The sequence below is a fragment of the Sarcophilus harrisii genome, chromosome 1 (assembly GCF_902635505.1).
Source record: "Sarcophilus harrisii chromosome 1, mSarHar1.11, whole genome shotgun sequence".
NCBI lineage: Eukaryota > Metazoa > Chordata > Mammalia > Dasyuromorphia > Dasyuridae > Sarcophilus > Sarcophilus harrisii.
Window position 1 is genome coordinate 189,975,469 of NC_045426.1, and position 19,402 is coordinate 189,994,870.

General features: G+C 32.7%; 1 protein-coding gene across 11 annotated transcripts in view; it reads right to left on the reverse strand.

Annotated features, from left to right (window-relative positions):
* Positions 1-19,402, reverse strand: part of MCTP1 (multiple C2 and transmembrane domain containing 1) — a 679,042-nt gene that overhangs the window by 247,076 nt on the left and 412,564 nt on the right. For all 11 annotated transcript variants that reach the window (XM_031949501.1, XM_031949457.1, XM_031949335.1 and 8 more), the window contains 2 exons: positions 16,671-16,841; positions 12,319-12,449 (listed from right to left, as the gene is read on the reverse strand). In XM_031949501.1, the coding sequence (XP_031805361.1) occupies positions 12,319-12,449; positions 16,671-16,841 (302 nt within the window). The remainder of the gene's footprint in view (positions 1-12,318; positions 12,450-16,670; positions 16,842-19,402) is intronic.

Genomic DNA, 19,402 nt, shown 5'->3' on the forward strand with positions numbered 1-19,402 from the left:
TTCCTAAAGCATGGAAATGAGAATTTTTTTTTCCATTTTGTCTTTCTAGAACATCTGTAATATTTAAGTTAGTTCTTTATACCCATCTTTAAACTTAGTTTCCTTTGCTTATGGACAGCATATTCCTCCAACCTTCTTGTCTTTTTATTTTTGTTAAATTTTTATTCTAACTCTGAATTGTGCATTTTGAATCTGTAATTCAATTTAATTAATCTGTAATGTAAAAGAGAATCACTAGTTACAGAGAGATTCTTTTTCATGTGCTTTAAATTCTCTCATCTTGCTTGTTTTTTTTTTTTTACTTTTTGAGAGTTCTTATTTTCACTCTGATTCCCATTTTTATTTCTTTTAATCATTTCACTATTCATCTAGATTATTCTGGAGTTTTCTTTTTTCCCATTGAGCTATCATTTTAAGGCTCTCATTATGTAATACTTCCTCTTTCCTCAAATATTTCTGAATTCATATTTTACTCCACAGTATTCATTCATTGTTTTGGAGTCTTTAAAAGTTGCTTTTCTTTTCTTAGTCTTCCACTAGTTTTTCTGTAAGTTTTTCTTAAGATAAATTCTTTCCTATACATTTTTTTTTTGTTTCCTGCTATTCTGTTGTTCTCATCTCTTGCTATTTTAAAACTGATGAAGGGAGCTGATTTAGCTGCAATCTCTTACTCAGTCATCTTGATGGAGTTATTTTTTTCTTTTGTTCATTCTCCTCTCCCCCTTTTTCTTGGATACCTTTATAGCTATTTTGTTTTGCAGAGATGGGGATGGGATTAAATCAATCTTCTCATTATAACATCAGGTTTCACTAGGTTTACAGTGACAGGGATTTAGTCAGGCCTCTCTATTTACACTAAAAAACAGTCCTGCAATTGGCTACCTGGACTCTTTCTTTAAAATAGGATCAAGAATTTGGAAATCTCCAGGTTCCTTTGGCCATCTCATTGGAGATATTGTTTATATCAATTAAACTTCAATAGAAAATGGAGACAGTTTGTTTCAATGCCTTCATGATCCCAAAATTACTCCCACAATTGTAATTGGTCATATTCTATTGCTGTATAGTCAGTTTCATTTATTATGATGCCAGTTGGTATTTTCCATAGTCTGTGATGCTTCTACTATGTCTGTAAAGCTTTGGACTGTTTTGTTTTTTAATCTCTGAACTATACTTTCCAACTTTTGGGGATTTTTTGGCTATACTTCTCAATAATCAATTCAGTATTTACATATATTTTGACAATTTGAAAGATCTTATTAAGTTCTTTGTAAGAAATATATACTTAAATATGAGGAATATAAATGGCAAAAAGATATTAGCAAATATTCATCTTGCATTTTTATATACATGCATTCCTTCTCCAAAGCACTTTGGGCTCTAATCTTCCTTTTCTTCTTCCTCTAGTTATTCTAATCGATATTTCTTTGATAACATGATTTCTATGGACAATGAAAGAGTTTTGGAGAGATTGTTTGTCTTTTATTAGTTGTGGGGTTTTTTTTGTGATACATGATCTTTCAAGTTTGAAGAAAAAACTAAATGAATACAACTTTTCATATTTCACAAATATCATAGTTTTCTTCCTTTTCAGGCTTACAATTCTCAAAGTAACTCATGGCTAACAATCCAAAGATCAATATTTCTCTGTAGTTTTCACTCTAGTTCTACTCCAATATGTCATGATAAGGAGACAATTATGGCTCCCTGAAAACTATGTAATACAGCTCAAATTCTAACTGGCCCTATCAAACTGAGAAAACTTTGAGTCTTTCTGATCCAGTAAGAAGTGATATGGTTATTTACTTAGGAATAACCTAGCTAGTTTTCCAAAGAAATCACAGAAACACATGGAATTCTAAGGGACCTTCAGAGCCAATCAACTCAATTTCTGCTGGAGCTAGATTAGCTATGTAATACTTAATGTGGGATTTTCTGGGTTTTCCCCCAAAACTTTCAGTAACAAAGGACTCATAATATTACAAGGCAGTTTATTCCATATTTGATTGTATTAATTACTAGAAAGTCAAGTCTAAGTCTGCTTCTCAGCAAATTTTCTGTAGCCTCTGTTCCTTGTTTAGATCTCTGAGACTAGTCAGAACAAATCCAATTTCACTTCATATCAAATTCCTTCAATTATTTAAATTTACTTTTTGCTATCCCACCCTTAGCCCCCTTAACATCTTCATTTTTCCAGAGTAAATATTCTTAATAATTTAAATTCATCTTTCTAGGCAAAAGCATGGAGACTTGTGCCCTCCTGGTTGCCCCTCTTTGGACACTGTACAATATCGGCTATTAAGAAATCATTTTTGAGGGGATATATAATAACTCATGAAGATTCTACACTTTGGAGTGGGGACATGTCCAACTGCATTGGCAGTTTTAATAAACATAGCAACAACAAAAAACACCTTGACCTAGTAAAGTAAATCTATTCACATATAAATAAGGTATCACATTTATAAAATATTTTACCATCTGAATCATACAATTGGAGCAAGTATGGTCACTTGCTGTTCCCATCAACTTACTAGGCAATAAGTTTAAAGAATACTGTGAGCTTGGGCAGCTAAATGGTGCAGTAGATAGAGCACCAGTCCTGAAATTCAAATCTGGCCTCAGACACTTAACACTTCCTAGCTGTGTGACCCTGAGCAAGTTACTTAACCCCAATTGCCTCAGAAAAAAAAGAATACTATAAGCTATTAACACAAAATTTTCTGAATTTCATGATTATGCAGCTTTCAAAATATCACAAGATGTAACAAAATCTCTTAATAGTGATATTTCTCCAACTGCTGTCTAATATTCCTCATTTTTCACTTGACCTTGGTGAACTACTTATATTTCAGCATAATTATGCAAAATTGTTAAATTCTCCATTCACTGACTACAAAGATAAATTGCTAACACTGTACAACTTGTTGCACAAAATCTGTTCATAAAGGAAAGCTGGCCCATCCCATAAAAAATATCGCAGCCAGCATAAACTTTTGGAAAACATCTCCTGAAGACACATGTGAAGTAAAACAAAAAAACTAACAATAAGAAAAGGGGGATTAAAACCATTAATAGATAATGGTTTATGTTCAGCTTATCCTGAAGCATGGCAAGAAGAGTCAGTGGCAGGATTCCATTCTTCATTTAAATAATATTCAGTTTCATTTAATGAAATATTTTATTTAACTCTTCCTTAGAAAAGAAATGGGGAAATATAAATATTTCATAATAAAAAAATCTCTCCGTAGTTTAAGATTTCCTGAGTAGTATATGCCATTGTGCCTTTAGATGAATAATGCAGGGGTGTCTCTCTCATTCTATACTTATTTATGTTGAGTATAAAAAAATCTTTGTAGAATTGGTGCAGAAAATAAAAAATATCTACAATCAGAATCCAGCAGAAGTGCCAAACCTCAAAATAATTTGGTTACTTCCAATATATTTACCTTTGATTTTACAATGTTAATGAAGTAAAAAAAATATTATTTTAAGACCTTCATTTGCCACGTGCTTATATGTAGGCATATATACATTCAAAATATACTCATATAATTTAAAGACATTGTTCCTTACCCACAACTTGCCAATTTGGAGTACATTTTCCTTTTAACTCTGATAAACCATATATCATTATTGAAAATACAGCTGAAAAGAAACTATTCAAGTTTGCATTTACAATCCTTGATTATTATGAACAGTGCCAACTTATGGCCACTGATAACAATGAGATAGATGGCAATAAGAGTAATCCAATAGCCTAAAATATATGCTCCCAAATCAATGACATTTTAAAGACAAACAAGAATTTTTGACACTAATAAATATTGCTATAAATCTCCCTGTACTGGACTACAAACAACTCCCGTTGAATAAAATCTCATGACATGGGATTTACTTATTCTGTATGTTCATAAAAACAACTTGTTCTGTGACAGCTCTCATTCTTGGCAATTTACTGCAGCTGTCTGCAGCCAATTTGTTCACATTATGGCTATGCATAAAGGTGTAACAATCATGAGGATTTATTAGCTGATTATCATAAAGATGGCAGTCAGCCTTTCCTTCCAAAATGCAGGTGAAAAGAATGTTAAATAATTATATGAGGATTAAAAATCATATCACTCTCCCTTAGAGTTTGTAATAGTAATAATTAGTTGTTATTGAATTTTACTATATGGTATACATCACAAGTAAATTTATAGGTATCACAATGATTACTGAATACTCACTGGGCATATAGAATACTTACTGAATACCCTGAGGATTCACCCCATTGGCTTCTGTTCTCTTTGTCTTAAATAAACCCTTTATCAAGCTAATGCGCACAAAGATTTGGTGAGGGCAAATGTCCCTAGTTCAAAAGGTTTATAGTTTAAAAGTTTCAGACAGGGAAGTAATTCAGAAATGTCATTTACCATTTCCCAGAACTAATTTTAAATTCCTTCACAATTTCACACACACTAAAAAACTTTCTTAATACTTGTAGGACCTAGAACCATTGGTGTCTGGCATGAAGTAAGGTTTAATTTCTGCCCATGATAGAAGCTTAATGAATGTTTATATATTGTTTTATTGGTTACTCAAATTTTCTGTGTCTGAATATTTTTTTTGTTATGAAGTTGCAATTTTAAAAATTCTTATGGCAGAAAAAAGTCAAAATATTTATTTGGACTAAGTCAAATTCTAGACCATATAAATATACATAGTTTTTACTTTCAAGCTCTCACACAACTGCTATGTTAGTTTTTCCACACACACACACACACACACACACACACACACACACACACACACAAACATATACAACAAGTTTTATTCTTGGATTGTTCTATTTGGTTTCTCCTATATGGATAATTCTTTTTTCAAAATACTTATCTACTCTATTAGTTAGTAGAATTAATAATTTTTGTGCCCAACGAATAAAGTTAAGAATGTAACAGGAGGAAAAGTGCTATAAAGTCTCTTTCATTAGCTCAGGAGAGTTAGAAAGTATCTGATTCTCTCATTTGGGGCAGATGTCTACATGGTTTATGACATTCTCATTATATCATTATGGATTGCAGAATCCAATCCAGAGGATTGCACTCTAATTTCTGTTATTTGATAAATACTTAAACAAAATTTCACATTGATATACTGGACATCGCTGGATAGGGGCATAGATTTATAAATGAAAAGGATGACAGAGATTTTCTGATCAAAATTCCTCTTTACCAAATAGACAATTGAGACCTTGTCCACAGTCACATAGAAAGCAAATGGCAAAGCACACATCTCATGCTCCTTCCATTGGTTCTGATTGCTTTGTTTAAGGCTTTAATTCTGTCATTGAAGGTTCTAGGAATGGAGCTCTTATTGTATGTTTCCCATTCCAACTTCCTTGCTATTTATTACTGCATTCATTCAATAAGCATTTATTAAAAGCCTATTATGTATAAGTTATATAGGTGATAACACTATAGATGAGAAGAAAAATAGACCCTGACTTCAAGGAGTTTATAGTCTTGAAAGATACATGTCCCCAGATAAGTAAATGTATACATAATAAATACAAAGGGACTTCAGGGGCAAGTGCCACCAGTTGGGGAAATTGAAGTGAACTAGGGTCTTCAAAAGAAAAAAAATACAAGGGGAGAGGATTCTGGGTAACCTGTGAAAAGGAATGAATCTGGGAGACAACCATAGGAGGAACAAAATATTGGTTAGTTTTATTGGAATGCAATATACATAACATGTAGTCAGCTTGGAAATAAAGGTTGTAAACTTATTGGGAAGAACTTTATATGCCAAACAGAGAAGTTTATACTACATCCTAGAAACAATGGGGAGCTAATGAAACTTCATGAACAGAGAAGTGGTATGGTCAGATCTGTATTTTAGGAATGTTGATTTTAGGAATGTTGAGTGAGGATTGATTGGATACGAAAGACTTTGAGATAAAGGAAATTTAGTTTATGGGAGGATGGTTGTTATATGAGGGAAGAGAAGAGCATCAGATGCAAGCAATGTTAGAAATGGATAACTTGGAAACTGACTGGATATGGGGAGAAAATGAGAGTGAAAAGTTGATGTAATGTAAAATTTTTAAAAAATTATCTTCATTAATGCATACAAACAGAAGTGAAGCTCTATTACAAGTAGTCTTAAAAAGAGCTTCCCACCAGTTGGCTGGAGAGATTAACACTCAGGATGAGAACCTATACCTCCCTTCCCATTATCTCTGAGAGACACAGCTGAGTTGAGTTGAAACATTTCACCCAAATGCTTAATGAAAGCAAATTGGAGAACAATCAGGTATTTTACAACTAAAGGATCATAGAAATTTCAAAGTTGGTAGGAATCTCGGATATAATCAAACCTAATCCCTCCCTGAAGCATAAATCCCCTTTACAACATCCCTAGCAAGGAGATTATGCAGTCACTATTTAAAGACCTCCAAAATCAGATTATTCATTTCTTCCCCTCTGAAGTCTATTCTTTCTTTTATTTCTTTTAACACTCAAATATTTTATTACTTATTTTTTACATTCTTTTGAAAAAATATTTTAGTTCCAATTCTTCTCCTCTCTTTTCCCCCAAACTACTGAGAAGGCAAGCAATGTATCCATTATGAAATAATGCAAAACATATTTCCAAATTAACCATATTGAAAATAGCAAGAAAAAAAGAGAAAAAATTATGCTTCAGTTCACACTTGGAGTTCATTAATTTTCTCTCTGTAGATAGATGGCATTTTCACTTACAATCCTTCAACATTATCTTGGAACATTGTCTTGTTAAGAGTAGTTGAGTCTTTCACAATTATCATTATAATATAGCTGTTTCTAGGTACAATGATCTGGTACTGCTTACTTCATTAAATATCAGTTCCTATAGATCTTTCCACATTTTTCTGAAATCACCCCCCCTTGTCATTTCTTATGGCATAATAATATTCTATTGCAATCATATAGCACAACTTGTTCTGCCATTCTCCAATTAATGGGCATTCTTTCAATTTCCAATTCTTTGTCACCACAGAAAGAACTGTTATTAAATATCTTTGTACATATAAGTCCTTTTCCATTTCCTTTTCTCTCTTTGGATATAGACATTTATTAACTGAGGAATGGCTCTTATTTTTTAAAAATTTGACTTAGTTCCCTCTATTTGTGAAATAACCCCTTTATCAAAGAAACTTACTATAGAAAGTTTTGACAATATTTCATCATCTATAGTGCTTTTAAAGCAAAATATAGTTTCCCAAATTATTTCTTTTAATTAGATCTGTTTTTGCCTTTGTTTTGCTTGAGATCATTACTGCCTCCCCTACTTCTTTTTTTTTTTTTACATCAGTATAATAGATTCTATTCCAGCGACTTATCTTATCTCTATGTATGTTTGTCTGTTGTATATAACATATTGTTGGGTTTTGGTTTCCAACCTATTCGGTTCTACACAGCTGTTTTTTTTTTTTTTTTTTAGTAAGCTTATCTGATACATATTCATAGTTATGCTTACTATTTTCCTTCCTTCTTATTTTTCTCTCTTTATTCTTCTTTCTCTTTTTACCATGCCCCTCTTCAGAAGTCATTTTTGCTTCTGTCCACTAAGCCTCCCTTGATCTGTCCTCAGATAAAACTGAGGTTCAAGTACTGTTTACCCCCTCCAATTTTCCCTTTCACTGTAAAAGTTCTTCCTTGCATGCTCCTTTTACATGAGATAATTTTCCCTAATTTTCTTCTTCATTTCCGTCTTTCTCAGTGAATTCTTCTTTCTCATTCATCCATTTTTTTAGATCATCCTAACATAGTTGACTTACAATCAGACCTTCTGTCTATGTAAACTCCTTCTAATTACCTTAATAATGATAAAATTCTTAAATGCTATATGTATCATATTTCCATATAGGATCATAAACCAGTTAACCTTGAGCATCTCATGATTTCTTTTTCATGTTTATTTTTTTAAATGTTTCACTGTACTCAATGTCAATTTTTTATTAAGTTCTGGTCTTTTCATCAAGAATGCATGAAAGTCCTCTATTCCATTAAATATCTATTTCCCTCCATGAAGAATTATATTCAGTTTTGCTGAGTAGATTATTCTTGGTTGTGATTTCTAGCTCCTTTACCTTTCAAAATATATTTTAAAACTCTACTCCTTTAAGACAGAAGCTATTAAATTTTGTGTGATACTAACTGTAGCTCCATTATATATGTAAATGCTTCCCCCTGTCCCCTTAAAATATTTTCTCTTTGACCTGGGAGTGCTGGAATTTGGCTATAATATTCCTGAGAGTTTTTATTTTAGGCTTTTTTTCAAGAAGTGATTGGTGGATTCTTTATATTTCTACTTTATCCTCTTTATTCAAGATATTAGAGCAGTTTTCCTTAATAATTGTTTTTGAAATATAGTGTCTAGGTTCTTTTAAAAATCATAGCTTTTGGGTAGTCTAGTAACTATTAAATTAGCTCCTTCTTGGTCTATTTTTCAGGTCAGTTATTTTTTAGAACAAGATATTTCACATTTTCTTAAATTTTTTTCATTCTATTGACTTTGTTTTATTGGTTCTTGATGTCTTGTGAAGTCATCAGCCTCCACTTGCCCAATTTTAATTTTTTAGGAATTATTTTCTTCAGTGAACTTTTGTTCTTCTGTTTTCCCATTTACCCAATTCTGATATTCAAGGTGTTTTTCTTTAGTGAATTTATTTTGCATCTTTTAACCTTTTGGTCAATTCTGGTTTTGATGTGTTGTTTTCTTCAACTTTTTTTAGTTCCTCTTTTACAAAGTTGTTAATTCTCTTTATACTTTTTTTTTGTATCACTCACATTTCTTTTCCAATTTTTTTCTACTCCTGTTATTTCTTTCTTTAACTCTTATAGGAATTCATATTGGGCTTGTGTCCTGCTTGCATTTCTCTTTGAGGCTTTGCTTGGAACTGTTTTCCACACTGTTGACTTCTGCTCTACCACTATCACAGATTTTTATGTCTAGTTTCTTTTGTCTTCTCATTTTCTTATATTATTTCTCGACTTTGAACTTTATTACTAATTGAGCTCTGCTCATCTTTGATTGGAAAGTTGCTGTCTCAAGTTTCAGACATTTTTTTCTGCTGCTATTTCAGAGCTAGTTCTGGGGATGGAAAGGTTCCAAAATTTCAATTCTTCTAAGGTGGTATGATCCAGGCAGAGATGTGGTCATTGGTTTCTTGGTTTGTACTTTAATCTTTATCCAGAAAGGGTTCCCCTGCAGTTGTAAGCACTTGTACTCCTCTGAGCCCTGGAACTGTGACCCAGAATTGTGTATGTGCAATAGAATTTCTAAACAGCATCCAGTCTATGCCCAGTATCAGCTCAGAGTCCTCTGTCTCTTTCTGATCAGTTCTTTGACACCTTACTACTTCCAGGTTAAGAGCTTCCAAAACCGCCATTGCTACTGTCACAGATACCACCTCCAAGGTCCACATTGGTACTGCTACTGATTTTGCTCTGTTTGGACCTCCTGCTGGTGCACAGATCTCTTCTGTCTATTTCTTAAGTTGTCTTGAGCTGAAAAATATCTCACTCTAGCTTTTTGTTGACTCTGTCACTCCAGAATTCAATTTGAGGTGTTACTTTAAGTTGCTTAGTGAGGAATATTGGGTTACTACCCCTACTGATTCATCTTGGTTCTATCCCCAGCTTATTCTTTTTTTTTCAATTAGTTTTAGAACTGGACAGTTCTTGATACTGTCTTTTCTTTCCTCTGAAGCTTCTTCTGTGGCCCTATATAAGGTACAGTAAAGAACAGATACCAAGGGGAAGGAAATCTAGGTTGGTGTTCTCTCTTAAACCCTGTAACTTTCCCCTCCCCACCTCTCACCCTATTTTTAATGAAAGTAATGCTACAAGAATTCCTACCTCATAAAATTGTGAGAACATTGCTTTACAAACCCCAAATGACATATTAATACATTGTTAACAGCAGCAGCAGAACCACCATCACCACCATCATTATCAGTAACCTCAGGTTTCAATTCACTGATACCCCCCCCTTCAGCTTTCAATGTGCTATTCATGCTATCAGCTTTTTGAGAATTCTCTACATATCACTATAGGCAGTTGACCCCAGGGACATAATTTCTCAATTAATTCCCTCTCAATAAGAACATAATCAACTCTTAAGATATTTAAAAGGAGTATAATATAAAAGAAGTATAAAATGCACCAGCTAGGTACTATATTGAATAGAATGTTAGACATGGTCTTAGGGAAGGTATCTGTCTGAATCCTGCCTCTGACCCTTAGTAACTATATAAACATGAGTCACTTAACCACTCAGCCTCAGTTTCCTTGTCTATAAAATGTGGACAATTATATTCTTCCAGGCTTGTTATGTGGATAAAGTAAGATAATGTAGGCAAAGTTTTTTGCAATCATTAAAAAGTTTTATTACCCTAGAGGGTAAATATAACTGATTGAAAAGATAACAATAGTTCTCAGTCTTATATAAAAGTCTTTAGAATATTTGCTTGCTCTCCTCTTTTGTTCCCCTCTTGTCTTTCTTTTCCTTAGTTTGGGTCTTAATATAAACTTCATTCTAGTTCCAGTTTGATGTTATTCTTTCATAGTCCTCTTAATCTGCTTTTTCAGTGCTCAATGTCAAATCTAGACTGGAACTTTTGTCACACATATTTCTAATACAGGGATGTTTGGAGCCATTTTGAATTGTATCCACTTGTTAAATTTTGGATGTTTTACACTTTAGAAAGAGACATATGCTATAAATCACATGATAATATATTTTTTTGTTGATTGTCTAGACTTAAAAAAGAGGTGGAGAAAAGGTTAAACAATGTAGATTAAACTTAAAAGTGTGTCATGTATACATTTCCGCCCCCCCCCTCAAAGAGCCAGCCAAAATTAAATATTTATATGCAAATTCTTTCTCTCATCAGAGGTTCCAAGAACATTTCTTCCCTTGCCATGGTGGAAGAAAGCCTATTCTACATTCAAGACATTTGAATATTCTGACCCTATTAGAAATTGCTCAACTTTTATGGCAGTAGATTCAATGCTTCATGAAATCCCTCTTCTTTTTATGGCTTTGGTCTTTGTATCTATGCTTCTTACAGCTGGCTTCTCCCAGAAAAACTCATGCTTTAGATCTGAAGCTTGATCATTTGAACTGATGCTCAAAGAAACTTAAGGGAATAGAAATGAAGAAGAATGGAAGGAATTGGGGGTGGCTTAGAGAAGACACAGAAATGGCAGGTGGACTACTAAAATTGAGATTCATTAAGAAGGATGATTTGGGAGACATGAATAGGAGTAATAAATACATGTAGAGAGGTAGGTTGGAATCAGATTGTGGAGGGTTTAAGTTATTGGGTAAGGAGCTTATATTTTATCCTAAATGTAATAGGGAGTCATTGAAGATATCTGGAAGAATAAGTAGCAGTCTAATTCATAGGTACCTCAGGAAAATTCTTTTGATAGCTGTGTGGAGGAAGAATTGGAGAAGGGAGAAACTAGAAGCAAGTAAAGCATTTAGAAAGCTAATATAATAGAAGATAAAAGGTAATAAAGGCCTTAAGGTGATAGCATATTTCTTAATTCTTTGGATCTCAGTTTCCTTGTCTGTAAAATTAAAGAGGTTGAACTTGATGATCTCTAAGGTCTCTTCCAGTTCTATCTCTCAAGATCCTATGTAATCAGCTGCTCAATATAGATCAACACATGTATAATATGTATATATATATCACATCATATATATGTAAATATATATTTACACTATATGGGTCTCAACCTTTAACCTGCATTGTTAGATTAATACATATTTCCTTAGTTACCATTCTTCCTGTACTAAAAATATGGGTTACTCTTTACAATTTCACAAATTCCATCCTTTGCTGTACTTTGCAAAAACAGCATTTTATGATCATAAAATGTTTTATGAAAGCAGTTTCCTTGCTACAAATAGGAAATCACAACTGTATTGTTTTAAAAGTTCAAAAGACCTTCTTATCTCTATCACCAGTGCTTTCGAATAAGAGAGTTTTTCTATGGGAAAGAAGCCTCTTATTATCTTTGGATCCTTTTACACATTTTCCCCTTAGGATAGTTTCTACCCATCAACTGGTCAAAACTGCCACCTACTGGTCAATACTGAGATCTGCCTTTCAGTCTTCTACAATGTGAAATAAATAGTGAAAGCTATGTATCCTCTGGTAAAGTCCTACATTTTCTTCAGAATGATCAGGTTGATTATGAGAATTAAAATGAAAACAAAGACCATTATTGAAAATATACTTTCTTCCAGAGTGAAATAGAAAGACCAACTAGCACAAACCTGCCAATAAAATCATCCCTCTTCCCAGCATCTTTGTCCCATGCAGTAATATCAATAATTCCTCCTCGCTCTTCATAGAGATGAAAGTCAAACTGTTCCCTCCACTGAGGATTCAATGTTTTTGGCATAATCTGGAAAAAAGGAACAAGAAGGTAATTATTGTTTTATAATTGAAGCTCCTCTCGCCTATGACACAAAATTAAATTTTAGGTACTAACAGAAAATTATATGAATGTGTCAAAAGCCTTATTAAAAAAAATCCCACGAACCAGAGATAATGGGACAGATCTACCATGCTTACTGATCCCACCAAAAAAGGAGATTCCCCATATGATGGTTTGTCCTGGAAAACGAACTGTTCAGTCATCCTTAGTGATGGACAGGAGACAATGCTAGATAACAATTTGAGAATCAGACTGAACTATTCCTAATTTAGAAAGAAAAACAAGCTGAAAACATCAGTTAGACAATATGAGTGATTCTTTATAACAGTCAATGAGCGGAGTCATCATATTACAAAGAGGAAAATTGGAGTTTCCAGAAATTTTTATTTCTGTCCCTTGGCTACTCCCAAAATGTGGAGAACTAGGCTGAAAAAAAAAATACATAAACTAGAGAGCTGCCAGGATAACTTTATGTTAAGTTCTGGCAGAGGCTCACAGGAATAATACATTTCTCTTATTAGAAAAATGACTATTCTCTTAAGTTTCTACTAAAATTCCAAAGAAATAGTGTTTCAGCTAATTTTTGATGTTTGTTGTGATTATAAAGCAATCCTATTCTAACACAGGCGCAGGTAGATGGCATAATAGATAGAATGCTGGGTCTGGCATTAGGTAGACTCATCTTCCTGCGTTCAAACCTGATCTCAGACATTTAATAGCTATGCTACCCTGCACAAGTCCCATAATTCTGTTGCCTCAGTTTCCTCATCTTTAAAATGAGCTGAAGAAAGAAATGGCAAACCACTCTAGCATCTCTGCCAAGAAAATTCCAAATGGTGTCACAAAAAGTTGGACATGACTGAAAAATGACATAACAAAAATTCTAAAACAATTTAAATGAAACCAAATCAATAAATATATATTGAATGTATTCAAGGCACTAGGATTAATAGGTATTATAGTCTACAGAAAGGAATTTAATAGAAGAATCATGCATGCTGGAGACTATATAAAGAGATTTATTTGTCAAAATATCAAAAGTACTTTATTCCATAGAAGTCTAGATGAGAAATCTAAAGAAAGGTATTAAAATCAAATTATTGTAGAATGGTATAAATTGATAATCAAACCATTAAATTAGTTGGTCAACAATGCTGAAGCACTTACTGAGTGCCAGGAACTGTGCTAGGTGCTGTGGAAACAAAGAAAGGCAAAAATGTGGTCTTTAAATGAGTTCACATTCTAATGAGAAACTCAACATGTAAATATACTCATAAGAAATGTTCACTTTTGATGGAGAGTAATCTCAGAGGAGGGGCATCAACAGGGGGCTGAGGGTGGGGAGAAAGTTCTCTTGTGCAAGAGGGCATTTGAGGTCATTTGGAGTAGAGGAAGGAGTAGATCACAACTGAGTAGATCAAGAAACTGGGAAGTGAGAGTGCTTGAGAGAGTATCAATGTGTACTTCCCCAGTATAAAGGCAGGAAATGCGGTGGTGAGAAAAACATTTTTTTTTTTAAAATAACAAAGCAATATATTTTACCTTACACTAATATTATCCTGAACTTTTTTGTGACATTGAATTTTATCTCAAAAACCAAAAGAATTTATTGAAATTTTAGAATATTAATGTATCAATTGAACAAATATTTATTATAAGGTAACTTTTCATTTCTATATTTGTATAATGCTTAAAAAGTTTATGTTTCTCATTTGGGGTATGAAATATAAAAGGTATGATTCTGTAAGGGTATAAAAAGAACAAAACTGTTCTCAAGTAGCTGGCAATCTAGAAGACTAATTCCTAAATAATTTAAAAATCATCACTCTCTAATAAGTAGTATATATGCAATAATTTTTACATGTATATGTATATATATATGTATACATACATGTCTGTATATATTCACACACACATTTATGCCTAATGGTGACCATCTCTAACATAGGAGGGGGACTGAAAAAATGGATAATAAATAAAATAAGAAAGAAATTTATGTGACAATTATTTTATTCTTAAAAGTTATATCATGTTATACATGATAGATTTTCAGTTTCATGTGCAATCAGATTTTTTAAAATTATGTTAAGAAAATTCTTGTTTTGTTTCATAAAAAATAAAATAACTTTTTAAAAAAAAAAGTTAGTATGCAATATCTAATCAGTAAAAGCTGCTTTTAAAATAAAACTTGTACACTGTAAATTTTTCAAAAGGGGAAAGAGTATTTTTTTAAAGGACTTAATGGGCAACTCTCATTTAGGCCATAGGAGAAAGAGAGAAGAGTTGAGAAAAAGGCAAGGAGAGGATAAAATAAAGGAAAAAAAGAGACAAATAAGTTAAATCCTAACTGAAATTTGAAAAAAAAAGAAGAAAGGGATGGCAGGATCCATTACATGTGGTATAATGAAGAATTTGATTAGTTAAGAATTAAAAAACCATTACTCACATTGTATCCATCTTTACAGTGTTATTTTAAAAAATTATATTTTTTGAATGAACAAATGAACGCTACATTTTTCATATAGATTATCCTGAGAAGAAGAAGCAGTGTGGAATAGTTGGAAAAAAATTAGATTAGTCAAAAGGGAGAGAACAAGAGACAAGTGCCCAGTGCTAGATTTCATGTTTTAGCAACAAAGAATAGAATATAATAAAGATTTAAACTGCATAGAGTAGTTATGTCAAAGTAAGCCACATCTTTACTCAGAAAACCACAAATTAACATTATCAATGCTGTAACTTTATTTTTATTTACATATTTAAACATTTCCCAATTACATTTTACTCTGGCTCAGGCCTGATTAGGTCTTTCTAGGCCTCAAGTTTGATACTTCTTTTAAGGAGCACAGAAATGGAAAGCTGGCAAAGTAAAAAATAAAAAGTGATCAGTGTCACTGGCATATATTGTGTAATTCTTCATCACTGAACACTGGCTGAGAGCAGAGTTGAATGCATCATGCTATTATTCTGATATCCTCAAGACATTAGATATAAAAATCAAATTCAAATTGTCATCAAATTCAACCCAGAAAAACAAAAGAAAGGGTGAGGATGCATAAAAATTTGAATATAAAAAATAAAACATGACTTTTCTTTCTATAAACTCTAGGAGTATTTTTATCTGTATCACTGCTTATAGTCTAAAGATCTGGATTTAAATATCAGTTTCATCATTTCCTAGCAAAATCGAACAACCTTTGTGACTTCTGACTTCAAATTTCCTTATCCCAGACATGTACATCACATGCTATGCAAGTTTGTTGTGGGAAAAGTGCTTTGTAAAGTACAAAATAAAACATGAGTTAATATTGCTTTGTGTTATTATATTTATGCCTCATTTTTCCCAACTTGACTTCTAGAGGATAGCAACTGGGACTTATAGAGTAGTTTTCCAGATCAACTACAGTGACCAATACATAATAGCAAATGTTCAATAACCAGCCACTTGGCTACTAGATAAAACTGATGTAATGTTTTAAAGTACTAATTTATGGATCATTTAACCACTGAAGAATCATCCCAATGAAATTCCCAAGCATGGTTAATGCTAATGAATACTTTGCAGTTGCATTCGTAAAAACAATTGACATGTATAATGGCACTACCAAGAATGAATTTAAGTCGTGGTGATGGGTGGTCACCAACCTGAAATGGATGTGATAAATTGCCCCAAGTCATTAGTTAACACCAGTAGCAAAAAGCAGACCATTAAACAACATCATACAGGGATTTAAAGTTTTACCTTGGAGGTAGGTGTAGGAGATGGAGAACAGAGTTGTTACTAAGGGACTTCCAATATGGAAATTCCCCCAGTTGATGTAGATCAGCAACTTAAATAACATATAATAGCTTGTGATAGTAAGAATTTAAATGATTTGCCCAGCAGCATAAGACTATATATGTCAGAGGCCCAGGTGTCTTGTCAGAGGCAAGACTATAAGGAAAATTTGATTCTCTGTTCACCAGGTGCCTCTCCCTTTATATAATAATGCACATCATATTGTGCCCATGAAAGTTTGCAATTACATAAAGTAAAAGTCTTAGAAAACATAGCATATGTTAGTTCTCTGTTCTCACAAAAACCCTAAGACGGGGTTCTGCTACATTTATTAAAGAATAGTTTCTTCAGTTTTAAAAGTATAATTGTCAATGGAATTAAATCTTACGAACACAATAAAAGCAAAATACCTTGCTCTTGTACTTCTGATGACCAAGCCGGAATTTCACATAGGGATCACTAAATCCATTTGAATCCATGGCCTTGAGGTCTCGCCCTTCTATCAAAGTGATGCTGACTATTCCTCTCCATAAGTGGGATTTTCTGTGCAGGTCTGAGAGACGTAAACTTTGGGTCTGAAACTTTGGGTAAAGGAAAAGAGGGTTACTTTCAAATATAACAAATAATTCCTTTGATACTTAAGGTTTTTTTATTTTGCTATTCAAAAAGAGAAAATCAAATCAACCTGTTTGAAGATTTTAAAATATGTATTATACATGTTAAATATAATCCCATGGAAGTTTTTAGGATCTTTATAAAGAGTTTAATAAATGAAACATCATCAAAATGGACATTTGGCCTGTAAGACAAAATCAAGAGTCTGAACTCTTCAAATCCCAATGACTTGTGGGAACTCCAAGAAGATTGGGAATTTCTGCAAATGCTGACAACCAATAATCACCTGCTGCAAATTACTTATGAAAACAATTTATGATACTGAATAGTACAGCCAAATCATGGCAATTAGTAGCTTACCTACTTTGGCTTTAGATGATCTATTTTCTTTCAAGTTCTGACTTTATTGTTACAATTCCATCTTCCTTGTAGGATTACTGAATAAAATTCTGGAAGCAAAATACCACTACCACCTCTCTCTCGGCACATAAAAAGATCTGAGATTCTATCCATCGAAAAGACAGATGTTCAAAAGACTTGGAATTATAGTTTACTCTTGACCTTGATAGAATGACTAAAATTCTCCAAACAATTGGCACTCAAACCTGAAGCCTGCCTTCCCACAGGGAAGAGAACTTATAATTTGAAAATTTGTGAATGCATGCTTTATGTGATAAATGTATTCTCCTGATTTCATTTCTCCTTTAGGTATTTGAATATTTCTTCTATATTGAATTTTGTCAGTTATATTCACTTCTTAGAATTTTTAACTTGAATGAAACCAGAACTGCATATAAGGTAGCAACACTATCTATATCATTATTAAAGGTAGCCTAAGAGGAAATTTACTTGGTATACAAAAATGAACTAAAAATTCAGCCTATCATCTTGACACTTTTTACTTTGGCTTTCATAGAAAATCATTTCTGACTAGATTCTATCAGTGTAAGGAGCTCCCAATTAAGAATTCCCCTTACAATACCAATTTGTACCTTCTCGGCAATTTATTGTCTTATTGGAGTTGTCTGTATGTGTTACCAAAGTGATTGTTTCTTTTTATAATCCCATTCACAATTCTCATTGTTTGTATTCATTTCAAAAGGAATTCCAATATTCACCTCAAATTCTAAATGTTCATAAGTTGTTTAACCTGCATTTTACCTAATTTTTTCACCTTAATTGTATAATTATGGTCTGCTTTGTGTAATTCCATCTTGTGACCTAATTTCTTTTCCATGACAATAACGTCTCATTTAGCTAATATCTTTGGGAAATGAGGTTTCTCACACAATTGAAGCTTCTTCCTTTGAGGGTCAAAATTTAAATCATTTCTCTATTTTTCTATCTAGTATCTCTTATTTGTATCCCCAATGCTTAACACAGTGCTCAGCACATGATAAATATTTAATAAACAATCTATCTAACTTTCTATCCATTTCTGATGGAAATATTTCTTTATAAAATGTAGGTTAGATTTTCTGGTTTCTTACATAAGGAATACTAGATTTTTTTCCTGGGGTGTCAATATGAGTAAATGACTGGAGAAAGTAATTTCATCTGTTGGGATCTTTGGTTTTTCATCTGGGAACTGAACAGACTTGATTAGATGAGATGAGCTTTAGGGTTCCATCCAATGCTGATGTTCTTTGATTTTAGGATCCATTAGGCCCACTACATGGCAATAGAATTCTATATCTGCTTTTTAGTTTTTCTTTTCACCTCCTGCAATGTCAAGTTGTTTCTGTCACTGCTGTTGTCATAGTGCTTCTAATATCATCCTATTTTTCTTTTCCCTTTTGCTTTATTGTTTTTAATTTATTGTGGACTAGAAACCCATGTAGTTAAGCTTAAGAGTTTTACGTTATATAAAAGTCAGCAGGGCTCTAAATGAAGACCCAAGAAGTTAAAAGTTCATCAGTTTAGCACAGGGACTTGGAATAGCTTTGAAAAATGTTCATGTACTTATGCTAAAGTTATTACTGCATCTCTTCTGGCAACATTAATCCATAGTATATATATTACTATATCTTAAAATAACTCCAACCTACTAGCTTTTTTCCAAGTATGACTTTTTAAAATTACCTGTATCTGTTTATATCTATAATTTTAAATAATTTAATTAAGAATATCTAATTGTTATTTCTTTGGAAGTTTGAGTTGTTATAAAATTTATTTTCCCTAAAGTTAAAGAAATATAAAATGACAATTGTTGCCAATCAAGGGTACATTTTCCCCCCAAAATTTTATGGAAGTAATAAATAAATATTTAAGTTTTTTAAAAGCTATTCTTCTGACTCCTCACAGGAGACAAAGAACTTGACCTACAGACAAAAAAGGCACACAGAATACTAAACATTCATGGGGAAATAAAATTAACTTAATGGAGGTTTTAGTGCTGCCATTAGTTGTTATGAAATGCTTTTCTACCTGACAAGGATATTTCTAAAATGAGCTGGATAATGGAATAAAGTGAACACTGGTGATGGGGATGGAGATGGGATCCAATGCAAGGAAAATATTTTTTCAT